Genomic DNA, 26,633 nt, shown 5'->3' with positions numbered 1-26,633 from the left:
ATCATGGTTGTTGCCTAATCATTTGAACTCATCACTGACCGTTTGAATTGAAAACAAGCATTGCCAAGCCACAAAACTCTAAACCTAGATTCAATCTGGACCACGGAAGATCCGCGGTATAGCACGATTGACATTTAAAAGATTTCGCCGACATATTCAACATTTACCATTAATGTGTTCTCCGCGAACGTGGGTACGTTGCCTTTAAAACGTACATCACGATCTGATTGAATCTGGCCCCTTGTCTCACTAATTTGGAAAACCCAGCAGTAAAATTCGGCGTAATTGCATCAGAGATTAGTCCCATAAATGTCCAAAAACTAAAGTTCCTAGTTACATGGCTGTGAAAATGCGCTGAAAATCATTTGTCTCAGTGCATCCAGGCTGTATCACATCCTGCCATGATTGGGAGTCTCATAGGGTGGCCCACAATTGGCCCAGCATCGTCCGGGTTTGGCCGTCATTGTAAATAAGAATTTGTTCTTAACTGAATTGTCTAGTTAAATAAATAAAAATAAATGATGTCTTGTTCCACCTCCAGCATGAGACCATAAAGACAAGTCATCTCTTTGGATGGCAACCCAACAGGTGAGAACATTCCCTGTACTGTGTCGCTCTCTGGTGGATGTCTGAGGTACAACAGGTGCAGTCTCATCATAAGGCATTAGGCTAAATCCTCTGCTTATGTCGTATTGCAGGGGTTTAGTTCATCTTTTGACATGCTAACACCTGTCCAGTCCTGCCTCCAAGTGCATAGGTGGCATGGGATCATAAGAATTGGGCCTGTGTACTTCAGTTACTGAGGAAATACAGGTATTGACTTAAAGTGTTAAATACCCATCATGCCTTTATAAGAAGCAGCCGGTCTGGACCAATCATGTATACGAACACTAGATTGCAACACTATGCATTGATCAATATGAGGCTTTGAAGCCAGAGTCCGCCATATTGGTATTCCTCAGAAGGTACAATCGTCCATAGGAATGAATGAAATCCTACATTATTTTTATGTAACATTTCATTGACAAAATTACATATTTAAGTATTTCTTTGTTGTAGTAACAGTAAATACACAAAATAAATCTACACTTAAGAAAAATATAAACGCAATATGCCACAATTTCCAAGATTTTACTAAAGTTAGTTCATATAAGAATATCAGTCAATTTAAATAAATTCATTAGGCCCTAATCTATGGATTTCACATGACTGGAAATACAAAAGCATCTGTTGGTCACATATACCATAAAAAAAAGGTAGTGGCGTTGATATGAAAACCAGCCAGTATCTGGTGTAACCACCATTTGCCTTATGCATCTCCTTCGCATGTGGGTTGATCAGTCTGTTGATTGTGGCATGTGGAATGTTGTCCCACTCGTCTTCAATAATGGCTGTGCAAAGTTGCTGGATATTGGCGTGAACAGGAACACGCTGTCGTACACTTCGATACAGAGCATCACAAACATGCTCAATGGGTGACCTGCCTGGTGAGTATGCAGGCCATGGAAGAACTGGGACATTTTCAGCTTCCAGGAATTGTGTACAGATCCTTGCGACGTGGGACCGTGCATTATCATGCTAAAACATGAGGTGATGGCGGCGGATGAATGGTGCAACAATAGGCCTCAGGATCTCGTCACGGTATCTCTGTGCATTCAAATTACCATCAATAAAATGCAATTGTTTATTGTCTGCAGCTTATGCGTGCCCATACCATAACCCCACCATGGTGCACTCTGTTCACAATGTTGACATTAGCAAACCGCTCACCCACAGGATGCCATACACGCTGTCTGCCATCTGCCCAGTAGAAACCGGGATTCATCCATGAAGAGCACACTTCTCCAGGTCACCGGTGAGCATTCACCCACTGAAGTCAGTTACGACGCCGAACAGCAGTCAGGTCAAGACCCGGTGAGGATGAGCATGCAGATAGATGACCTTCTCTGAGAGTTTCTGACAATGCAGAAATTATCGTTTGTGCAAACCCAGTTTTATCAGCTGTCCAGGTGGCTGGTCTCAGACAATCCAGCAGGTGAAGAAACCAGATGTGGAAGTCCTAGGTTGGCGTGGCTACACGTGATCTGTGGTTGTGAGGCCAGTTGGACCTACTGCCGAATTCTATAAAATGACATTGGAAGTGGCTTATGGTAGAGAAATTAACACTCAATTCTCTGGCAACAGCTCTGGTTCACATTACTGCAGTCAGCATGCCAATCGCACACTCCCTCAAAAAATGATCTTACATGTTGCGTTTATATTGGTTCAGTATACTTTAAGAAACTTTTGTACTAAGGTAGCAAACTTATTTTTTTTTACATGATCAGAGTGAACAAACAAAATGTCTTTGTTGGAAGCAGTAGTCACAGCTCTGTATAATGAAGAGATGCTCATGTCTCCGCCCTAAAGGCAGAAAGACAGGCGACAAGCTTTGGTGCAGAATAAGCCCATAGGAACATATTGGGCTTATTTGACAGATTTCGGAGCTCGAAACAGCTCACGTCACCTCTTCCTCTGGTAGAGTTGGAGGACATCACTGTGCATTTGAGGATGTGCAAATCACATTTAACTTGACAGGTAACACCAAAGACTTCCAGCAGCACTGAACCCCCTCCTTGTGAGACATTTCTGCTGGGTGACCTGCAGTCGAGTTCAGTCTCCTCTAGATGGCACTGTCGCATCAAGCCATATTCTCATACACAACATGTTCCCATGGCAGGTGTCAAGGCAACTAGCAGGCCAAAGATCAACATGATAGTTTAACATTTTGAAGCTATGCATAGCTAAGACTCAAATGACAAATGGTTTGTGTTACCGGTATGACAGAGTAAGAATTTAACTAAGCGCATGAGGTGAGTAATTGTTTGGGAAGTTTATTGGAATTCAACAAAAACCAAATTGTGTAGACTAAACCGAACACCATACCAACAACTCCTACACTTCATCAATCCAGTCCCCCATAGACATCAAGACCAGAGGTAACATCTAACATTGGTATGCAAAACCAGAAACCAATGGAAGAAACCAGTTTCCATCTATTGTTGGTAAATCCCAACTTGCTCAGATCTGAAAAAAGAACAGACAAGATTTCATCTTCTCCAAAAAATATTTATTAAACTGCGGGGGCAGCCTTGGGGGGCAACTTTGCAGCTGCAACCTGGGGAAACAAATCAAAACAAGACATTTAGTGGTGCAGATTTGTTCAGAGGTTATTCCAGTGAGTAAGTGGGCTCTTGATCTAACAAAGTAATGAGGCCCACATCACACTGGAATTAAACAGCTTGAGGACAGTGACTCCACTAGAACCCCTCAGAAATGCCAGTCATGTGACAGCACATGCCATACCTAGCTCCTTGGGATAAAAACCGATTTCTAAGCCATCAAAAACAGCACAGGGGGGAGCCAAGCGATGACGCCACCATGTAGCAGCCAGGGAGGGCCAGGTTAGTGCATCTAAATTCAGCTCATTACAAAGGATCAAGAGGGAGAAGCGGCACCATACGGTGGATTCAGTCAGCATGAAATTCCCTCCGCTTGTTTACCCTTGGATTGTCACACTGTTGTTCCTCTTAAGCAGACAGATTGCTGCCGACAGGGGCTGAGCTGCTGTTTGTTTTTAACAACAGTAAAAAAAAAAAAAAAACTAAGAGTGACATTCATTATGCAGGCTGCGAGGCTCAGGAGCAAAGTTAGGAAATAAATCTAGACCAAGGACAGCTGGCTGAATTCAAAAGGCAGGCTGAATGCTTGGGCAACACTGCTAATGCTTTCATTACATGCACTGTGGGATGTTCTACCATCAAAGTGCAGGGTGACATGTTTCAGTGATGAAACAAACTTATTTCTGCAACAAAACATGTTTGAAACGACTTTTTAGATAAGGGCCCATGGGCCCGATACGGTGAGGTACAAGAAGGCAGTACCCTGGTCCTGGTGAGCCTTGGGGCTATAAAGCCTTTATTCCAGCCAAGCAAGGCAGCAGATGGCCCAGCGCTCTAACCGCTAGGCTAATAACGGAAAGGTTACTAGTTTCGATTCCCCAAGCAGACTAAATGAAACATCTGCCGATGTGCCCTTGAGCAAGGCACTTAACCCCATCTGCTCCAGGGTCTCCGTCAATAACAGCTGATGCCTGGCCGTGACCACACTGAGGGTGTCTCAGTGGAAGTGGGATATGCAAAAAACACATTTCCATTTAACGCCAAACAGGTTCCACTTGAACGTGTGAAAGACAAATAAGCCCCCCCACACATTTGACCAAATTCTCTCACGGTCCCAATTTAACTTATTAGTTTTGCCATTTGTCTGGAACAGGCCTGCACAACCCATGGGCTCCCCAGAAGGTAGGTAACCAAACACTGCTGGTGGGGTAAAGAGAAGGTCTTCACCTGGCCAGCAATCCTGTCCAGATCTCTGGTTCCCTGGGCGGTTAGTCTGCGACCACTGTGAGAGAAGAGGTTCAGTCAGCAACAGAACAAATTAATACATTTGTCACATGCGCAGAATACAACATGTAGACTTTAGTTAAATGTTTACTTACAAGCCCTTAACAAACAGTGCAGTCAAGAAAAATAAGTGTTAAGTAAAAAATTAATTAGAGCAGCAGTAAAATAACAGTAGCGAGGTTATATACAGGGGGTACCGGTACAGAGTCAATGTGCGAGGGCACCGGTTAGTCGAGGTAATTGAAGTAATATGTACATGTGGGTAGAGTTATTAAAGTGACTATGCATAGACAGAGTAGCAGCAGCAGCATAAAGGTGGGGCAATGAAAATAGTCTGGGTAGCCATATGATTAGCTGTTCAGGAGTCTTGTGGCTTGGGGGTAGAAGCTGTTAAGTCTTTTGGACCTAGACTTGGCGCTCCGGTACTGCTTGCCGTACAGTAACAGAAAACAGTCTATGACTAGGGTGGCCGGAGTGTGAATTTTTAGGGCCTTCCTCCGACCCCGCCATACTAACGGATCAACTCCATTCTGTACAGTAACACAGCAAAGACGACATCAACACCCCTTACACAGGTCGACTGACAACACCAGAGTAGGTAACACCAGACTGCAATGACACCCCTACACAACTGCCATAGGATATAATGTGCCCAACCATTTGTAGAAATTGCTACAAAGCTACTAAATCAATTAAATCTGAACGAGCCTGGTAAGATCACAATAGTACATTTATCCAGATTTCATGCAAATAATATAATCAACACTAATGAAATTGAGCACTTGTAAGATGCTTTGTCTGTATACGGTTTTGTTCAGTGGGCACAAAATGTTTTCAACAAGGGAAGACATTTTTTTCCCACTCTTTCTTAAGCGTTGCATGAAAAGTGAATTTAAAATCGTCAACCCAGTGGTGCTCTGGAACCTGGACTAGGTGACGTAATAAAACAGTTCATATCTGGTGTTTCCCTCTGTTCTCAGTAGGATCCGCTTGCTTTCCCTAAACCTAACCATAAGGACCAATGAGAACGCCGACCTTGACTCAAGTGTCTAGGGACAACGTTCTAACCAGCGTGGTTCTACTCACCCGTTGGGGTTCTTCTCCACCATCTTGAGAAGCTCGAGGGCCTGCAGCACCTTGCGGGCCACGTTTTTGGAGCCAACACTGAAGTGGGCGGGACACACACCGTTCCTCTGGCGACCACCATAGATCTTGGTCATGGAGCCCACACCGGCACCCCCACGCAGGTACAGGTGGCGCACCGTGGACGCTGGGAGGGAGAAGAGAGGTTAACACCACTGATAGAGTCACAATGACCTCGTTCCATACTTCTGCACTAACAGTCAGGAAAATCATTTGTGGCCAATTTTGGTCAAAACCAACGCCAATAACAGATTGTATCTACCATACTCGACTAACGGCCTGAGCAGACAGGTAGTCCTGAAGGGAAGAATGTCAATGATCAAAATCATACCAGCTCTGGTGTAGAACCAGTTCTCATCGCTGGGTGCCAGCTCCTTGTGTTTGGCCAGCTTGACAATGTCCACCCAATCTGGGACCTTCAGCTTTCCTGACCTGGAACAGGAAAAGCATACAGTTTTAGTCAGAAGTTTACATACACCTTAGCCAAATTAATTTAAACTCAGTTTCACAATTCCTGACATTTAATCCCAGAAAAAAATCCCTGTCTAAGGTCAGTTAGGAGCACCACTTTATTTTAAGTGAAACGTCAGAATAATAGAATGATTTTTCATCACATTCCCAGTGGGTCAGAAGTTTACATGCACTCAATTAGTATTCGATAGCATTGCCTTTAAATTGTTTAACTTGGGTCAAACTTTCCAGGTAGCCTTCCACAAGCTTCCCACAATAAGTTGGGTGAATTTTGGCCCATTCCTCCTGACAGCTGGTGTAACTGAGTCAGGTTTGTAGGCCTCCTTGCTCGCACATGCTTTTTCAGTTCTTCCCACAAAAGCTCTATAGGATTTGAGGTTAGGGCTTTGTGATGGCCACTCCAATACCTTCACTTTGTTGTCCTTAAGCCATTTTGCCACAACTTAGGAAGTATGCTTGGGGTCATTGTCCAATTGGAAGACCCATTTGCGACCAAGCTTTAACTTCCTGACTGATGTCTTGAGATGTTGCTTCAATATATCCACATAATTTTCCTGCCTCAAGATGCCATCTATTTTGTGAAGTGCACCAGTCCCTCCTGCAGCAAAGCACCCCCACAACATGATGATATCATAAAGGTGAATGCACCAATTTGTAAGTCGCTCTTAACCTGTTGGGTCTAGGGGGCAGCATTTGCACGTCTGGATAAAAAAAAATGTACCCGATTTAATCTGGTTACTAATCCTACCCAGTAACTAGAATATGCATATACTTATTATATATGGATAGAAAACACTCTAAAGTTTCCAAAACTGTTTGAATGGTGTCTGTGAGTATAACAGAACTCATTTGGCAGGCAAAACCCTGAGACATTTTCTGACAGGAAGTGGATACCTGATGTGTTGTATTGACTTTAAACCTATCCCATTGAAAAACACAGGGGTTTAGGAATATTTTGGCACTTCCTATTGCTTCCACTAGATGTCACCAGCCTTTACAAAGTGTTTTGAGTCTTCTGGAGGGAGATCTGACCGAACAAGAGCCATGGAACGGTGATGTCCCATTAGACACCTGGCGCGCTACTTCATGTTGGGTACCCTCGTTCCAATACGTTATAAAAGACTATGCATTCGTCCACCTTGAATATTATTCATGTTCTGGTTAAAAAAGGCCCTAATGATTTATGCTATACAACGTTTGACATGTTTGAACGAACGGAAATATATTTTTTCCCCTCGTTCATGACGAGAAGTCCGGCTGGCTTACATCATGTGCTAACGAGACGGAGATTTTTGGACATAAATGATGAGCTTTTTTGAACAAAACTACATTCGTTATGGACCTGTGATACCTGGAAGTGACATCTGATGAAGAGAATCAAAGGTAATGGATTATTTACATAGTATTTTCGATTTTAGATCTCCCCAACATGACGTCTAGTCTGTATCGCAACGCGTATTTTTCTGGGCACAGTGCTCAGATTATTGCAAAGTGTGATTTCCCAGTAAGGTTATTTTTAAATCTGGCAAGTTGATTGCGTTCAAAAGATGTAAATCTATAATTCTTTAAATGACAATATAATATTTTACCAATGTTTTCTAATTTTAATTATTTAATTTGTGACGCTGACTTGACTGCCGGTTATTGGAGGGAAACGATTTCCTCAACATCAATGCCATAGTAAAACGCTGTTTTTGTATATAAATATGAACTTGATAGAACTAAAAATGCATGCATTGTCTAACATAATGTCCTAGGAGTGTCATCTGATGGAGATTGTAAAAGGTTAGTGTATCATTTTAGCTGGTTTTATGGTTTTGGTGACCCTGTCTTTGACTTGACAAAACATTACACACAACTCTTGTAAATGTACTGTCCTAACATACTCTAAATTTATGCTTTCGCCGTAAAACCTTTTTGAAATCGTAAAACGTGGTTAGATTAAGGAGATGTTTATCTTTCAAATGGTGTAACATAGTTGTATTTTTGAAAAATTTGAATTTTGACATTTATTTGGATTCAAATTTGCCGCTCTTGAAATGCACCTGCTGTTGATGGAGTGCACCACGGGTGGCACGCTAGCGTCCCACCTAGCCCCAAGAGGTTAAATGACGTAAATGTAATGCTTACACCACCGCGCTTCACGGTTGGGATGGTGTTCTTCGGCTTGCAAGCCTCCCCCTTTTTCCGCCAAACATAACGAGGGTCATTATGGCCAACCAGTTCTATTTTTGTTTCATCAGACGAGAGGACATTTCATAAAAAGTACGATCTTTGTCCCCATGTGCAGTTGCAAACCGTAGTCTGGCTTTTTTATTGGTGGTTTTGGAGCAGCGGCTTCTTCCTTGCTGAGCGGCCTTTCAGGTTAAGTCACTATAGGGCTCGTTTTACTGTTGATATAGATACCTTTATAACGGTTTCCTCCAGCATCTTCACAAGGTCCTTTGCTGTTGTTCTGGGATTGATTTGCACTTTTCACACCAAAGTACGTTCATCTCTAGGAGACAGAACGCGTCTCCTTCCTGAGCGGTATGACGGCTGCGTGGTCCCATGGTGTTTATACTTGCATACTATTGTCTGTACAGATGAACGTGGTACCTTCAGGCGTTTGGAAGTTGCTCCCAAGGATGAACCAGGTCTTGAGGTCTTGGCTGATTTCTCTTGATTTTCCCATGATGTCAAGCATAGAGGCACTGAGTTTGAAGGTAGGCCTTGAAATACATCCACAGGTACACCTCCAATTGACTCAAATTATGTCAATTATCCTATCAGAAGCTTCTAAAGCCATGACATCTATTTCTGGAATTTTCCAAGCTATTTAAAGGCACAGTCAACTTAGTGTATGTAAACTTCTGACCCACTGGAATTGTGATAGTGAATTCTAAGTGAAACAATCTGTAAACAATTGTTGGAAAAATCGTGTCATGCACAAAGTAGATGTCCTAACCGACTTGCCAAAACTATAGTTTGTAACAAGAAATCTGTGGAGTGGTTGAAAAACGAGTTAATGACTCCATCCTAAGCCTATGTAAACTTCTGACTTGAACTGTATGTTAGTCATTCACAAAAGCTCAATGCATTACAAAGCAAGAACTGAACAAGGCTTCACGTGTATGCGACTACATATACTTAAATTAAAGAACTGAGTGGAAAACTCACTTCTTCAGGAAAGCCGATAGGGCACGGACAAACTCCTGCTGGTTGACGTCTTTCACTGTGACACCAGGCATCTGCCAGAGAGGTAAAGAACTTCAGTATGAGGTACAATGTATGAATGATGCTATGTAGACTGCAACGAATGTCCTGGGTAGATTGAGGTCCTGAGCACATTCAATATGTAGCCTAGCTACTCATGTAACTAACGTTAGTTATATAGTCATGTGCAGACGATAGGATGACTCGACCGCCCCAATACTCAAACAGTTAATCTGATGATTACACGTCTATACACTACTATTGATAACTTTTCTACAAATCACACTATCTCGCTAACTAGTTAGTTAACCAGATGGGTGATGAACAGCTTGCTTAATTAAGCAGGCAACTAACGTTAGTTGGCTAGCTAATTCTAGACTACTTTCCTTCCTGTTAGACAGTGGCGATGGAAAACATGCACATCTCGTGATAGTATAAATCCCTCATATTGTGCAAAGTCCTGAATGATCTGAAGTCCAATTTAAACAAATAACTGATATCATCAGGGCAAACCATCTCACCAACAAACCGGCCACCGTTAAATAAAATGGTAGCTAACTAACTGGAGTTAGCCACAATGCTAGCAATGAACCTATAAACCGATACATGTATCCACATCAGAAATTCGAGGCAGAAATCCACAGTATAAGAAGGATCACAGTTCAACAGCCGACGAGCGTAACACATTCAAATGAAAGACACCGTTAGCGTAGATAACATAATTGTCTTATCTAAAAATGGACAAGCGAAATGTTTAGGCCCAATGCAGAGGCATGGGGTAGCCATCACTGGAAGGTACGTGCGAGTGTCACAAGCAAATGTATTTTATTCTAAATAATCTACAGGACTCTGTAGACTTCCCGGAAAACCAGGTATTTGTTCATTGATTGTTCAATGTATACGCGGTCAGTTATGTGAGAATAATTATCACGAAAATGTCATACAGTGGGTCAAATAAGGCCGGAGACCAGACATCATTTACCTTGCTTGTGGACAGCGAGAGGAAGAGGGTAAGATGGGGTTTCCAGCCCGTGTTAAAACGGGTGGATCGCGTTCGTTCTCGCGAGATATGACCTCACCCTGTACGTTCGTATTTTCATCACAAGATGCCCTGTTGATGAATTTCTAGCCCAATCAGAGTCAAACCTGATGCATTTCAAAGCAGTTTGCAGTGCCCAAGGTTAATTAAGGCTACATCACAATCAAAAGCATTGAATTATGAAATTGTCTCCAAAAGAAGAGTCACGTGCCCTGGAGCAGCAATAGGAATTAATTAGCTTTTTTTTTGTGGTATATGGAAGTACTTTTTTATTGCAGCAATAGGATACTAATGTCTAATGTTACTATAATCTACACAGTGAATGCAATAACCAGGATGCTGTAATTCAAAATTATGTTTTTATTATAATAATCTTGTGACATATCCCGTCAGTATTTAAAGATCTGTGAAATGCATTGTAACCATATCTTATCTTATGGAAAATATATATATATAAAAGACATATATTTCAAAATATATACATTTTCCTTTATTATTTTCCCCTAACCCTACCATCCCTCCCCTAATTGGAGTAAACCAATGGACAACAACACTGCTTCTACTTCCAGTTTATACATACTATATAAAACCATATCGTATTCTTAAGGGATTTCTACAAATAGCCTACTGACAGAGATCATGATCAAATTCCTTTGAATTCTGCATGCAACAATCATTCTTTATTTCCCATGGTACATTTCCTCCATGGAAAAAAACAACAATGCCACTTCATTTGTTCTTTGTTATCCTTGAAATAGCCGTTGAAAAATAAATGCACTGCTGCCTGAAACACAGCACATGTAAATGTACTGCTGCCACAGAACAATGCCCAAACCCTTCACTGGATAAGAGATTGCGTTCTCTGTCCCTCTCTGATTTCTCTCCATTGTTTTTCTCTGTTCATCATCTCTTCCATCTGTGCCATTATGTTTACACGCGTTTGAGTGTCTCTTTTCGTGTGTGTGTGTGTGTGTGTGCATTTGTACATGTTCGATTGACCTGAGTGTGTGTGTCTGCGAGTAAATGTGTTAACTATAACCTTGGTCTTTTTTATTTACTTATTTACAATGCTTGTGGTGACCTTTGCACAGCTCGGGTGGAAAGGTTAGCACTGCTTCAACATTGACACAATTGATATGTTTGTATAGACAAGACCAGGAGATAGGTGGGCAGAGAGGGTAATGACGGTTTATGAATGTGAGTTTATTCTGTCAGTCAGTGCAGAAGAATAGAGTGAGAGGAAGAGATAGGGAGGTAAAGAGCGAGGGAAGGTTTACAGAGGACAGATTAGAACTGTCATAGACTTATATTTACATTTTGCATTTACATTTTAGTCATTTAGCAGACGCTCTTATCCAGATCTATACATCCACAACATATGAGGTAATTTGGTCTTTTCTCATTTATTCTACTGTTCTAGACAGCTATATTTTGGTATTTGGTATTTTATTAGGATCCCCATTAGCTGTTGCGCTATAGCAGCAGCTTCTCTTCCTGGGGTCCACAAAATCACCATCTGTTCTCTATCCATTCTCTTTCCATTATATTCTCTATCATATTTTCTGTCATCCATTGAGCTTCCTACTATCTAAATCTAAAGCTCTGACTGTGTAGTGTGGCTGTGAGTCTGTATGCTTGTGTTGTCTCTCAATGCTTACCGTAATTGATTAGCAAAAATAAATTAATCACATTGAAAGCGACCAGTCACAGATTCAAACCGAAGACAACCACATAAGGTGGAATGAACTCCAATAATTATTTCAAGGCCCTTCAAGGAGCAGGACAGGAGACAACTGTATCAACTGATTATGCAGCTGTATAAAACGATTATTCCAGTCAGTCATAATTATTATGAAAACGGACAACTTGTCGTCTGGATGTCCTGAAAAGGTCAAACTCATTATTCTGAGGAGACAGGTGGCATATTACAGCGCTAAATCTGCTATTTCAATATCCAGCCGCTTTGCTTTATTTGAGACCATTGTTTGAAAATGTTCTGAAATTACCTGTCAATCACACTCGAGCAAGTTCACACCAATGTCTCCTGCTCTGTCTGTCTGCTGCAGTGTGTGATGTTAGTGGTCTGTTTCACAGAGCCTACCCTCTCTACACTGTGTTTGCATGGTGCTCACATCCTCAGTCTGAGTGCTCTGTCAGGTCCAGTCTACGCTGACCTTTTCACTCTCCAAGTACCCGTACAGGTCTCCAATCCCTAGAACAAATATCTAACAATCTCTCCCCCGCAACTTCCTGCCTCTGCTTCTCCCTTTTCATTTATTTTTCCTTTACTCTGTCCTCCCACCACTCGCTTTTCTCAATCAATCTTTCTCTTTTAGACCTCCCACTCACTCACTCTCTCCATTCTTACCCTCTTTCTTTTCAAACTATTGCCATTGTCTTTTTTTCTTTTTTTATGTCCCAGGTAAATTGACTGAGAATGCTTCCTCATGTGCCCAATAATGTTTATACCATATTTTGTGCTGCTACCATGTTGTGCTGCTGCCTTGTTGTGTTTCTACCATGTTGTTGTCATGTTGTGTTGTTACTATGCTGTGTTGTCATGTGTTGCTGCCATGCTCAATCACTCTCAATCACATTTATTTATAAAGCCCTTTTAACATCAGCCGATGTCACAAAGTGCTATACAGAAACCCAGCCTAAAACCCCAAACAGCAAGCAATGTACATAGATGTAGAAGCACGGTGGCTAGGAAAAACTTCCTAGAAAGGCAGGAACCTAGGAAGAACCCTAGAGAGGAACCAGGCTCTGAAGGGTGGCCAGTCCTCTTCTGGCTGTACTGGGTGGAGATTATAACAGTACATGGCCAAGATGTTCAAATGTTCATAGATGACCAGCAGGGTCAAATAATAATAATCACAGTGGTTGTAGGGGGTAACAGGTCAGCACCTCAGGAGTAAATGTCAGTTGGCTTTTCATAGCCGAGCATTCTGAGTTCGAGACAGCAGGTGCAGTAGAGAGAGAGAGTCAAAAACAGCAGGTCCAGGACAAGGTAGCACGTCCGGTGAACAGGTCAGGGTTCCATAGCCACAGGCAGAACAGTTGAAACTGGAGCAGCAGCACAACCAGGTGGACTGGGGACAGCAAGGAGTCATCAGGACAGGTAGTCCTGAGGCATGGTCCTAGGGCTCAGGTCCTCCGGGAGGGGAGGGAGAGAGAGAGAATTAGAGGGAGCACACTTAACTTCACACAGGACACCGGATAAGACAGGAGATATAATAGACTGACTCAGATATAATAGACTGACCCTAGCCCCCGACACATAAACTATTGCAGCATAGATACTGGAGGCTGAGACAGGAGGGGTTGGGAGACAATACCGACAATACCGACAATACCCCCGGACAGGGCCAACCAGGCAGGATATAACCCCACCCACTTTGTCTTAGGGCTCTCTTAACGTAGTGTTGTGGTGTTTCTCTTGTTGTGATGTTTGTTTTGTCCTATATATTTAATTATTTATAATTTTTAATCCCTGCCCCCGTCCCCGCAGGAGGCCTTTTGCCTTTTGGTAGGCCGCCATTGTAAATAAGAATTTGTTCTTAACTGACTTGCCTAGTTTAATAAAGGTACAAAAATATAAATAATAATTAGCAACCTCACCTGGAAGCCAGTTTCAGGGGAGAGGAAGGGATGAAAGAGCTAATTGGGCAAAGGTAATAATTAGCTAGGGAGCCATGATAGGACATCCACTGTTGGGACAAGTGCAGAAGGAACTTTGAATGATCTCTTAGAGTTACTCTAGGTTTGACACCTCAACCAATTTCACTTTTGTCTTCCTCTCTCTCTTTCCTCCCCCACCTCCCCACTCCTTTGTCTCTGTCCCCCTCTTAGGTTCAGCCATGGAACACATGTGGCTGATCTCGGTGAGTCAGTGTGTGGTATCTGTGTCGGTGATCGTGGTGAGTGTGAGGATGTCTATGGGTGGTGGTGGGATGGAGGAGGATGGAGGAGGACAGGGTGGAGGTGGTCATACCCGGAGCGGGAGTGTTTCTGCCTGCCTGAAGTTGTGTCTAGGCTGGGTGGGGGCAGTGGGGGGTGCGGTAGGGGTGCCTGTCTCTGTGCTGCTGAACCTGAGGAGTCCCCAGTGCCTGTACACCTGCATCACCCTGGTGTACTGTCCTCTGCTGGTCAGGCAGTTCACTGTCTGCCTGCTGCTGCTCATGACCCTCAACTCCCACCTGAAGCACCGCATGGGGAGCAGGTGAGTCAGAGAGGGGGGGGGTAAAAAGTGCCAAAGCTAAATCAAGTGCACCTGAAATAATTTGCCAAATATTCTCAGGACTGCACTCTAGACCAGGGGTATTCAACCGGAGTTCTGACAAAAATATAAAAAGAAAAACAAACCAAAAAGTGGAACAAATATATATTTTTATGAATAACGCTAGAAACAACAGAATAAACAATTGTATTATTACATACAGTAGAAAATGTGAGAAAATCTTATTTCAAATGATGATTACTTTATTTCTCAACTCCTTAAATTGAGCAAATTACACTCATTGGAGCTCATTACACTCATTGGGAGGGATGGGCAAAAATGACTAATTACACAATACAATTACAAAATACCTGTCACACCCTGATCTGTTTCACCTGTCTTTGTGATTGTCTCCACCCGCCTCCAGGTGTCACCCATCTTCCCCATTATCCCCTGTGTATTTATACCTGTTCTCTGTTTGTTGCCAGTTCGTCTTGTTTGTCATGTCAACCAGCGTTTTTGTGTCTCAGCTCCTGCTTTTCCCAATCTCTATTTTCCTTGCCCTCCTGGTTTTGACCCTTGCCTGTCCTGACTCTGAGCCTGCCTGCCGTCCGGTACCGTTGCCCCACCTCTGGTTTACTGACCCCTGCCTGCCTTGACATGTCTATTGCCTGCCCCTGTTGGATTATTAAACCATTGTTAATTTGATGTTGTCTGCATCTGGGTTTTACCTTCACACCTGATAATACCATAAAGACCAATGTATCAAAGTAAACTACCAAATACGCTTGAAATGTATTTAATAAAAATACATGCATTTCATGTTTTGAAATACAGAATTACATTTTTACTTGTTATGACTGTGATATGTTGTTGTTTATCTATCTTAGTTGAATGCACTGACTGCAAGTCACTCTAGATAAGAGTGTCTGCTAAATTACCAAAATGGAAATGTACTGTATATGTGAAAATTTACCAAAATTAACAGCAAAGCACAATGGGTATTATTATTGGCCTTGTTTTGAAGTGGATAATACTACTCAACATGCTTTGCAATTGTTCATTTTTACATATACATTTATATTTAGTTCATTAAGCAGACGCTCTTATCACACCAGAGTGCCATCAGACTTTTGATACCAATGCAAGGGAAACCGCTTGTAACTGGTGGCAGGGAGGTCAGATGCAGGAGAGCAGAACTAGGTAATAGCCGGAGTAGTTTAATTGCAAAACCAACGGAATAAAGAATAACAAACATGGGTACAAAACCCATCGCGCACCAGTAAACATGTGCACAAGCACTTACAACAAACAATTCCACACAAAGACATGGGGGGAACAGAGGGTTAATACACAACACTTAATGAGGGAAATGAAAACCAGGTGTGTAGGAAAACAAGACAAAACAAATGGAAAATGAAAAGTGGATCGACGATGGCTAGAAGACCGGCGACGCCGACCGCCGAACGCCGCCCGAACAAGGAGAGGAACCGACTTCGGTGGAAGTCGTGACTGTACCCCCCCTTGAAGTGCGGCTCCAGCAGCACGCTGACACCGGCCTCGAGGACGACCTGGAGGGCGAGGTGCAGGGCGATCCGGACGGAGACGGTGGAACTCCCGCAGCATTGAAGGGTCCAACACGTCCTCCACCGGAACCCAGCATCTCTCCTCAGAGAGAGTACCCCTCCCAGTCCACGAGGTACTGAAGGCCCCTCGCCCGACACCTCGAATCCAATATGGATCAAATGGAGTACGCCGGGGCCCCCTTGATGTCCAGAGGGGGCGGAGGAACCTCCCGCACCTCAGACTCCTGGAGCGGGCCAGCCTCCACCGGCCTGAGGAGAGACACATAGAACGAGGGGTTAATATGGTAATCGGGGGGAAGCTGTAACCTGTAACTGACCTTGTTCAGTCTCCTCAGGACTTTAAATGGCCCCACAAACCGCGGACCCAGCTTCCGGCAGGGCAGGCGGAGGGGCAGGTTTCGGGTCGAGAGCCAGACCCGGTCCCACGGTGCAAAGACCAGGGCCTCACTGCGGTGACGGTCTGCTCTGGCTTTCTGGCACAGCACGGCGCGCTGAAGGTGAACATGAGCGGCGTCCCATGTCTCCTCCGCGAGCTGGAACCAGTCGTCCACCGCAGGAGCCTCGGTCTGACTCTGATGCCAAGGAGCCAGAACCGGCTGATACCCCAGTACGCACTGGAAGGGGGATAGGTTAGTGGAGGAGTGGCGGAGTGAGTTCTGGGCCATCTCTGCCCAGGGCACAAACGCCACCCACTCCCCCGGCCGGTCCTGGCAATAAGACCTCAGAAACCTACCCACATCCTGGTTAACTCTCTCCACCTGCCCGTTACTCTCAGGGTGAAAACCCGAGGTAAGGCTGATCGAAACCCCCAGACGTTCCATAAACGCCCTCCAGACCCTCGACGTGAACTGGGGACCCCGATCAGACACTATATCCTCAGGCACCCCATAGTGCCCGAAGACGTGTGTAAACAGGGCCTCCGCAGTCTGTAGGGCCGTAGGGAGACCGGGCAGAGGGAGGAGACGGCAGGACTTAGAAAACCGGTCCACAACAACCAGGATCGTGGTGTTACCCAGTGAAGGAGGAAGATCAGTGAGGAAATCCACCGACAGGTGCGACCAAGGCCGTTGTGGAAAGGGTAAGGGGTGTAGCTTACCTCTGGGCAGGTCCCTAGGAGCCTTACACTGGGCGCACACTGAGCAGGAGGAAACATAAACCCTCACGTCCTTAGCCAACGTGGGCCACCAGTACTTCCCACTCAGACAGCGCACCGTCCGACCGATGCCTGGATGACCAGAGGAGGGTGACGTGTGGGCCCAATAGATCAACCGGTCACTGACAGCAGATGGAACATACAGACGCCCAGCGGGACACTGGAGGGGAGTGGGCTCTGCACGTAGCGCCTGCTCAATGTCCGCGTCCAGCTCCCACACTATCGGCGCCACCAGGCAGGAGGCCGGGAGTATGGGGGTGGGATCCACGGGCCGCTCCTCTGTGTCATACAGCCGGGACAGTGCGTCTGCCTTCACATTCTGGGAACCTGGTCTGTAAGAAAGTGTGAAAGCAAAACGGGTGGAAAACATGGCCCACCTTGCCTGGCGAGCGTTCAGTCTCCTCGCTGCCCGGATGTACTCCAGATTGCGGTGGTCAGTCCAGATGAGAAAAGGGTGTTTAGCCCCCTCAAGCCAATGCCTCCACGCCTTTAAGGCCTTGACGACAGCCAACAGCTTTCGGTCCCCCACGTCATAGTTTCGCTCCGCCGAGCTGAGCTTCCTCGAGAAGAAAGCACAGGGGCGGAGCTTCGGTGGCGTGCCCGAGCGCTGAGAGAGCACGGCTCTTATCCCAGCCTCAGACGCGTCCACCTCCAATATGAATGCCAAAGAGGGATCCGGATGGGCCAGCATGGGAGCCGAGGTAAACAGAGCTCTCAGGTGACCAAAAGCCCTGTCCGCCTCAGCCGACCACTGTAAACGTACCGTTCCCCCCTTCAGCAGTGAGGTAATGGGAGCCGCTACTTGACCAAAACCCCGGATAAACCTCCGGTAGTAATGGGCAAACCCTAGAAACCGCTGCACCTCGTTTACCGTGGTGGGAGTCGGCCAAAATTATGCCCGGCTGCAATGCGGTCACTCTCTATCTCCACCCCTGAGGTGGAAATGCGGTACCCTAGGAAGGAGACTGACTGTTGGAAGAAAAGGCATTTCTCAGCCTTTATGTACAGGTCATGTTCCAACAGTCGACCAAGCAACCTGTGCACCAGGGACACATGCTCGGCGCGTGTAGTGGAGTATATCAGAATGTCATCAATATACACCACTACACCCTGCCCATGCAGGTCCCTGAAAATCTTGTCTACAAAGGCTTGGAAGACTGATGGAGCATTCATCAACCCGTACGGCATGACGAGGTACTCATAATGCCCTGAGGTCGTACTGAACGCCGTCTTCCACTCATCTCCCAGGTTGATACGCACCAGGTTGTAAGCGCTTCTGAGATCCAGTTTGGTGAAGAAGCGCGCCCCGTGCATTGACTCAATCGCAGTGGCGATTAGAGGTAGTGGGTAACTGTACCTCACAGTGATCTGATTTAGGCTTCGATAGTCAATACACGGGCGCAGACCTCCCTCCTTCTTCTTCACAAAAAAGAAACTTGAGGAGGTGGGTGAAGTGGAGGACCCAATGTACCCCTGACGCAGGGATTCAGAGACATATGTTTCCATAGCCGCCGTCTCCACCTGTGACAGGGGGTACACGTGACTCCTGGGAAGTGTGGCGTCTACCAGGAGATTTATCGCACAATACCCCCGTCGATGGGGTGGTAATTGAGTCGCCTTCTTTTGTAGAAGGGAGCGCCAAATCGGCATATTTGGGGGGAATGCACACGGTGGAGACCTGGTCTGGACTTTCCACCGTAGTAGCACCAACGGAAACCCCTAAACACCTCCCCAAGCACTCTCGCGACCACCCCGTGATAGCCCTCCGTTGCCATGAAACAGTAGGGTCATGACAAGCTAACCATGGTAGGCCTAGCACCACGGGAAATGCAGGAGAGTCAATGAGGAAGAGACTGATTCTTTCCGTGTGACCCCCCTGCGTCACCATGCCCAGAGGAGCGGTGGCCTTTGTAATCAACCCTGACCCTAATGGTCGACTGTCTAAGGCATGAACTGGGAAGGGCATAGCCACTAGAATGATGGGGATCCCTAACCTATGGGCAAATTATATGTCTATAAAATACCCAGCCGCGCCTGAATTGACGAGCGCCTTATGCTGGGAATGCAGGGAAAACTCAGGAAAAGTAACAAACAAAAACATGTGTGCAACAGAGGGCTCTGGGTGAGAATGGTGCTTTCTCACCTGGGGTGACGCTAGAGTGCCCTGCCTGCTGCTTCGACTCCCAGAGGAACCAACCCGACACCGACCGGCAGTGGGACCTCTGCGGCCACAGATGTTGCACGAGACAGAACCTCCTCTGGTCTCCCTGCGCACAGCACCTCCCAGCTCCTTGGGCATCGGAGCGGTGGTGCTGGGGAATGGAACTGACAGACCCTGCTCTGGACGTCCGCAGGTAGCCAGCAGGTTATCCAACCGAATGGACAGGTCCACCAGCTGGTCGAAGGTGAGGGTGGTGTCCCTGTAGGCCAACTCCAGATGGACATCCTCGCGCAAACTGCAGCGATGGTGGTCGATCAGAGCCCTGTCGTTCCATCCCGCGCCGGCGGCCAGGGTCCGAAAGTCCATGGCAAACTCCTGGGCGCTACTCGTCTCCTGCCTCAGATGGTAGAGACGTTCACCCGCCGCTCTACCCTCGGGCGGGTGGTCGAAGACTGCCCGGAAACGGCGGGTGAAATCCTAGAAATGGTCCAGTGCCGCATCTCCTTCTCCCCACACGGCGTTGGCCCACTCTAGGGCCTTCTCTGAGAGGCACGAGACGAGGGTAGACACCCTCTCACGGCCTGAAGGAGCTGGGTGGACGGTTGCCAGGTAGAGATCTAGCTGCAATAGGAAACCCTGGCAGCGTGCAGCCGTCCCGTCGTACTCCCGGGAAAGGGCGAGACGAATCCCACTGGGACTGGGTGAAGGGGAGGCGAGTAGTGGAGGCCCTGGTTGTGCTGGTGGAGGTGCTAGAAGAACTCCCTGTCTCTCCCAGTGGTCCATGGTTTGGACGACGCGGTCCATAGCGGCGCCAAGATGGTGGATCATCGCCGCTTGCTCCTGGACGCGCTCCTCGACCCCCATACCAGGGGCACCTGCTCCTGCTGACTCCATTTCAGCGGTGTGGAATTCTGTAAGAGGTGCGTAACTTGTGGCAGGGAAGTCAGACGCAGGAGAGCAGAACTAGTAGTTTAATTGCAAAACCAATGGCATAAAGAATAACAAACATGGGTACAAAACCCGTCACGCACCAGTAAACATGTGCACAAGCACTTACAACAAACAATTCCACACAAAGACATGGGGGGGAACAGAGGGTTAAATACACAACACTTAATGAGGGAAATGAAAACCAGGTGTGTAGGAAAACAAAACAAAACAAATGGAAAATGAAAAGTGGATCGACGATGGCTAGAAGACCGGCGATGCCGACCGCCAAACGCCGCCCGAACAAGGAGAGGAACCGACTTCGGTGGAAGTCGTGACACCGCTTTAGAAAATGGTATAGAAAATGTATTTTGTATTTTGAAAATACTAATTACAGCTCTCGAAAGTATATTGTTACAAAATACGTTGGAGTGTAGTTCAGCCCAGGGTAATACATATTACAGAATACTCAGAAGTAATTGAAAGACATATTTCAAGTACATGTAACATAAATACTGCCCATCTCTGCTCACTGGAGTATCTGACATAGGCTTTGAAAAGTATGGGTCACAGAAAGTGCCACTGGTTGCTGGTAAGCTTTCTTGACTTGGACATACATTTTTGACAACACATGTTTTACCTTTTTTTAACCAGCAAAACAGCTACTTTTCGCAAAAATGTGTTTGGAGTTACCTTTGTCTAGCTAATAGGCTATGTTAGTGTTTATACTTCCAATTATAATGTGGGGAGGTCAAAATAATGAAAAACTGTCTACCAAATCTATTCATTTTAAAATGTTGGTTAATGTTACTTCTCCTCGCCATTATCATTCACCTGATGATAAGACAAGACGTGAAAAATACATTTTTGGTTAACATATGATGGGGCTCCCTGGGTTGCCAGTTTGCCTCAGCGGGGGTCCCTGGGTAAACAAGGTTGAAGACCCCTGCTTTAGAACATCAGTGCATGCTGGCTTCATTTGACCCACTGGGTTCTCTCTCTGTTTCAGCTACAGTTTGCTGGTGACACGTCGGCGGGCCCTGTGTGTGGTCCTGCTGTGCTGGGTGGCCTCTGTCCTCTCTTCCTTTGCCCAGTTCATCGGCTGGAACGTCCTGGACACCTGGGGAGGGGAAGAGGGATGGCTGGATGGGCTGGGGCTGGACGGCATCCCCCCAGGCAACTGGACTTCCCCTCCTCCCCGTCCGATGCCTCCCAAGTACAACCAGGACCGCTCTGTGATCGGGAAGTACCTCCCTTACGGCGGCTTCCTGTCCAAGTTCTACGTGGAGGATCTCCATAACTTCACCTATGCCGAGATCCATGGGAGCCACTGGGGGGTGTGTGCCCCCGACACCGTCCTCAGCCCCCAGTTCCTGGTCTATGTCTATGGGGTGACCGTCTTCCTGCTCCCCCTAATGGGCCTGCTGGCCATTTACCTAGATCTGGTCTGTGTGATGCCCAGACAGGACCCTAATGGTCCAGGCTCCGGCCCCCCAAAACGCTGCTCTCCCCTTGCCCGCTCCCTAGGCCTCTCCCTCTGCCTCCTTATCCTCCTGTGTCTGCCCCTTCACATCACCCACTCCCTCCTGCTTTTCTCCCCAGGCACACTGCCCTCGACCTGGGCTTTCCCGCTGGTCTCGCTCCTGTCGCAGCTCTACGGTCTGGTGCCCCCTCTCCTCTTCACCATTCCCATACAACGGGTGGGGGCCGAACAGGCACCCCTACCTCTGCCCCACCTGGCCCCCACAGGGGGTAAGACGGTGGGCAGAGCCCTGTGTTCAGCTGTGCAGGGGGCATCCTGCTCACTCAAAGGGAGGCTGTGCCCAGATGTGTGTGTGTAACATGGAACAGGAAAACAGGGAAGGTGTGTGTGTTCACACGTTGTTACAATACCAGCATTCCCATCTCATATGTTCTAATTCACTCTCTTAGGCTCTGTTTACACACATGTCTAATATGGTAATACATCGAAATTGCTGAACATCCAATTTCCCTGGAAGTTTGTCCACAAACATAAGTTCCAATCATTGTGTGTAAATAGCGCCATGTATCATTGTGTGATTCACAAGGAGCTTCTTTGTGTAGGTTTCCCCATATATATTCATCAACCTGTCAGTAGCACATACTAGACTTTAATTTGTTTTTCACACACTGTGCTGTTTAATTATTGAGTCTCATATCAAATAAGGTCACTAACCAGGCTTACATCCAACCTTTTTATGCTGTGTAAAGTACATTTCAGATAAAAAAGGTCAAGACAAGACTGATGGAAACATCTAATTTGTCAGTAGACGTTCCAAATGTCAGCCAAACAAAATACGCTAGACAAGCTGGGATCTTTTTGTGTCGGTAAAATTCATTATGTGAGAAAAAGCGGAGGAAACGCCTTTACGCGCAAATATGTATATATTAACCGTCATACCGAAGTAAACTTAGAGTCACACGATGACATGGTGTGTGGTCTTTCCACTACGACACGGGATACCATGTAGTTTATTAGGCTACAGACTTAGTCAACTTTACAGGGTGGTGAAAATGCAAGGAGATGAACTCCATGCTCCTTTACAATAAATATCGAGGGTCTCTTGAGCGCAAGTGCCAAGACCAGAGTGGGAATATTTGCTATATAACGCAAACATTTTTGTGACTAAACCATCAGTAGAGTTGAAAATGATATTCTATTTTTTATTCAGTACATGGGAATTTAACTGCAAAAGTTATTTTTATGTGTACTACATCATCGTGCACAGTTTTTTTTATCAGCAACGAGAACATTTGTTGGAAACACATCTCTGGTGGGAAAATTGTTTTAATGAGGACTTCAGAATATTCACACGAAAATCTGTCGGCAATTGGGTGGAAACCTAGCTTCTGAGAGAGTAAATATCACGCGCTGACTTCTTCTAATCTCACACTGATCCTGAACTAAGCCTGGGACTAGATCAGGATATGTCTGCATTGTAACATGCCTCATGCTGCTACTGCTGCGGATGCTATAGATCTAGCTGCTGCTGCTGCGGATGCTATAGATCTAGCTGCTGCTGCTGCGGATGTTATAGATCTAGCTGCTGCTGCGGATGCTATAGATCTAGCTGCTGCTGCTGCGGATGCTATAGATCTAGCTGCTGCGGATGCTATAGATCTAGCTGCTGCTGCTGCGGATGCTATAGATCTAGCTGCTGCTGCTGCTGCGGATGCTATAGATCTAGCTGCTGCTGCGGATGCTGTAGATCTAGCTGCTGCTGCGGATGCTGTAGATCTAGCTGCTGCTGCTGCGGATGCTATAGATCTAGCTGCTGCTGCTGCGGATGCTATAGATCTAGCTTTGATCATGTTTAATTAAACACACAGTAATAACAGCATGGTTGGTCCGGCGACGCCCTCATAATTATAGTAGAGAAACGCTCTTCATGGCTGTTTTGATTAACTGTGTAAATCTAACACTCTCCTTAAATAAAAGGCCTTGCTCTAACTAATTGGATTGTTCATCTTCTGGCCACGTTGGTGTGAAAAATTATGTACTTATCTACATGCACTCTCTCTCTCTTTCTTTCTCTCTCTCTCTCTTTCTTTCTCTCTCTCACTCTCTCTCACTCTCTCTCTCTTTCTCTCTCTTTTTTTTTTCTTCTCTCTCTCTCTCTCTCTCTCTCTCTCTCTCTCTCTCTCTCTCTCTCTCTCTCTCTCTCTCTCTCTCTCAATTCAATGTTCAATTTGGGGGTTTACAGAGGCCCATTACCAGCAACTATCACTCCTGTGTTCCAATGGCACGTTGTGTTAGCTAATCCAAGTTAAACATTTTAAAAGGCTAATTGATCATTAGAAAACCCTTTTGCAACGTGCCATTGGAACACAGGAGTGAAATCTGCCGTTTCCAGCTACAATAGTCATTTACAACATTAACAATGTCGGCACTGTATTTCTGATCAATTTGATGTTATTTTAATGGACGAAAAATGTGCTTTCTTTCAAAAACAAGGACATTTCTAAGTGACCCCAAACTTTTGAACGGTAGTGTAAATATAGGTTGTATTTACAATGGTGTTTGTTCTTCACTGGTCGCCCTTTTCTTGTGGCAACAGGTCACACATCTTGTTGCTGTGATGACGCACTGTGGTATTTCACCCAATAGATATGGGAGTTTATCAAAATTGGATTTGTTTTCGATTTGTTTGTGGGTCTGTGTAATCTTAGGGAAATATGTGTCTCTAATATGGTCATACATTTGGCAGGAGGTTAGTAAGTGCCGTTCAGTTTTCACCTCATTTTGTGGGCAGTGTGCACATAGCCTGTCTTCTCTTGAGAGCCAGGTCTGCCTTCGGCGGCCTTTCTCAATCGCTAGATTATGCTCACTGAGTCTGTACATAGTCAAAGATGTCCTTAATTTTGGGTCAGTCACAGCGGTCAGGTATTCTGCCACTGTGTACTCTCTGTTTAGGGCCAAATAGCATTATAGTTTGCTCTGTTTTTTTGTCAATTCTTTCCAATGTGTTAAGTAATTATCTTTTTGTTTTGTCATGATTTGGTTGGGTTAAATTGCGTTGCTGTCCTGGGGCTCTGTGGTGTCTGTATGTGAACAGAGCCCCAGGACCAGCTTGCTTAGAGGGCTATTCTCCAGGTTCATTTCTCTGTTGGTGAAGGATTTGTTATGGAAGGTTTGGGAATTGCTTCCTATTAGGTGGTTGTAGAATTGAACGGCTTTTTTCTGGATTTTTATAATTAGAGGGTATCGACCTAATTCTGCTCTGCATGCCTTATTTGGTGTTTTATGTTGCACACAGAGGATATTTTTGCATATTTTTGTCCTCTGGTCTGATGAAACAAAAATTAAACTGTTTGGCCATAATGACCCTTGTTATGTTTGGAGGAAAAAGGGGGAGGCTTGCAAGCCGAAGATCACCATCCCAACCGTGAAGCACGGGGGTGGCAGCATCATGTTGTGGGGGTGCTTTGCTGCAGGAGGGACTGGTTCACTTCACAAAATAGATGGCATCATGAGGCAGAAAAATGATGTGGATAATTTGAAGCAACAGCTCTAGACCTCAGTCAGGAATTTAAAGCTTGGTCGCAAATGGGTCTTCCAAATGGACAATGACCCCAAGCATACTTCCAAAGTTGTGGCAAAATGGCTTTAGGACAACAAAGTCAAGGTATTGGAGTGGCCATAACAAAGCCCTGACCTCAATCCTATAGAACATTTATGTTAATCTCTCTCTCTTTATGTTTGTCTCTCTCTCTTTATGTTCATCTCTCTCTCTTTGTTCATCTCTCTCTCTTTATGTTCATCTCTCTCTCTTCATGTTCATCTCTCTCTCTTTGTTCATCTCTCTCTCTTCATGTTCATCTCTCTCTGTTTATGTTCATCTCTCTGTTTATGTTCATCTCTCTCTTTATGTTCATCTCTCTCTGTTTATGTTCATCTCTCTGTTTATGTTCATCTCTCTCTTTATGTTCATCTCTCTGTTTATGTTCATCTCTCTCTTTGTTCATCTCTCTCTCTTTATGTTCATCTCTCTCTCTTCATGTTCATCTCTCTCTCTTTGTTCATCTCTCTCTCTTCATGTTCATCTCTCTCTGTTTATGTTCATCTCTCTGTTTATGTTCATCTCTCTCTTCATGTTCATCTCTCTCTGTTTATGTTCATCTCTCTGTTTATGTTCATCTCTCTCTTCATGTTCATCTCTCTGTTTATGTTCATCTCTCTCTGTTTATGTTCATCTCTCTCTGTTTATGTTCATCTCTCTGTTTATGTTCATCTCTCTCTCTTTGTTCATCTCTCTCTCTTCATGTTCATCTCTCTCTGTTTATGTTCATCTCTCTGTTTATGTTCATCTCTCTCTTCATGTTCATCTCTCTCTGTTTATGTTCATCTCTCTGTTTATGTTTATCTCTCTCTGTTTATGTTCATCTCTCTGTTTATGTTCATCTCTCTCTTTATGTTCATCTCTCTCTGTTTATGTTCATCTCTCTCTGTTTATGTTCATCTCTCTGTTTATGTTTATCTCTCTCTGTTTATGTTCATCTCTCTGTTTATGTTCATCTCTCTCTTTATGTTCATCTCTCTCTGTTTATGTTCATCTCTCTCTGTTTATGTTCATCTCTCTCTGTTTATGTTCATCTCTCTCTGTTTATGTTCATCTCTCTGTTTATGTTCATCTCTCTGTTTATGTTCATCTCTCTCTCTTCATGTTCATCTCTCTCTCTTTATGTTCATCTCTCTCTAACACATGCACACACACTCTGTTCTCTCTCTTCTCTTCTCTACATACAGATAACTGCCAAAATAAAGGAAACACT

The 26,633-nt window shown here is 45.1% G+C and overlaps 2 protein-coding genes across 2 annotated transcripts; one reads left to right on the top strand and one right to left on the bottom strand.

Annotated features, from left to right (window-relative positions):
- Nucleotides 1–3,087: 3,087 nt before the first annotated feature.
- On the bottom strand, nucleotides 3,088–10,309 carry rps19 (ribosomal protein S19). The gene is made up of 6 exons (XM_014201571.1): nucleotides 10,237–10,309; nucleotides 9,219–9,289; nucleotides 5,920–6,020; nucleotides 5,532–5,715; nucleotides 4,389–4,443; nucleotides 3,088–3,157 (listed from the first exon to the last, which is right to left on the bottom strand). The coding sequence occupies exons 2-6, from the start codon at nucleotides 9,287–9,289 to the stop codon at nucleotides 3,113–3,115; spliced, it is 456 nt and encodes a 151-aa protein (XP_014057046.1). The 5' UTR covers nucleotides 10,237–10,309; the 3' UTR covers nucleotides 3,088–3,112.
- A 1,133-nt stretch (nucleotides 10,310–11,442) lies between these two features.
- Nucleotides 11,443–25,182, top strand: LOC106605680 (adenosine receptor A1). Its single transcript, XM_014201570.3, has 3 exons — nucleotides 11,443–11,676; nucleotides 14,146–14,515; nucleotides 21,349–25,182. Exons 2-3 carry the CDS (start codon nucleotides 14,154–14,156, stop codon nucleotides 22,178–22,180), a joined length of 1,194 nt encoding a protein of 397 aa, XP_014057045.2. The 5' UTR covers nucleotides 11,443–11,676; nucleotides 14,146–14,153; the 3' UTR covers nucleotides 22,181–25,182.
- The last annotated feature ends 1,451 nt before the right edge of the window (nucleotides 25,183–26,633 follow it).

Source organism: Salmo salar, chromosome 05, assembly GCF_965601325.2.
Source record: "Salmo salar chromosome 05, fSalSal1, whole genome shotgun sequence".
In the NCBI taxonomy this organism is placed as follows: domain Eukaryota; kingdom Metazoa; phylum Chordata; class Actinopteri; order Salmoniformes; family Salmonidae; genus Salmo; species Salmo salar.
This window is presented reverse-complemented; position numbering and strand designations above follow the sequence as displayed.

What these genes read in the sequence shown, in the direction of transcription:
- rps19 (XM_014201571.1), bottom strand. Translation starts at nt 9,289, where the DNA reads ATGCCTGGTGTCACAGTGAAAGACGTCAACCAGCAGGAGTTTGTCCGT. An exon ending in GTGGAGAAGAACCCCAACGG is followed by an intron (nt 4,444 to 5,531) that starts GTGAGTAGAACC and finishes CTTCTCTCACAG; the next exon opens with TGGTCGCAGACTAACCGCCC. An exon ending in TGGACAGGATTGCTGGCCAG is followed by an intron (nt 3,158 to 4,388) that starts GTGAAGACCTTC and finishes TTGTTTCCCCAG; the next exon opens with GTTGCAGCTGCAAAGTTGCC.
- LOC106605680 (XM_014201570.3), top strand. Translation starts at nt 14,154, where the DNA reads ATGGAACACATGTGGCTGATCTCGGTGAGTCAGTGTGTGGTATCTGTG. An exon ending in AAGCACCGCATGGGGAGCAG is followed by an intron (nt 14,516 to 21,348) that starts GTGAGTCAGAGA and finishes TCTCTGTTTCAG; the next exon opens with CTACAGTTTGCTGGTGACAC.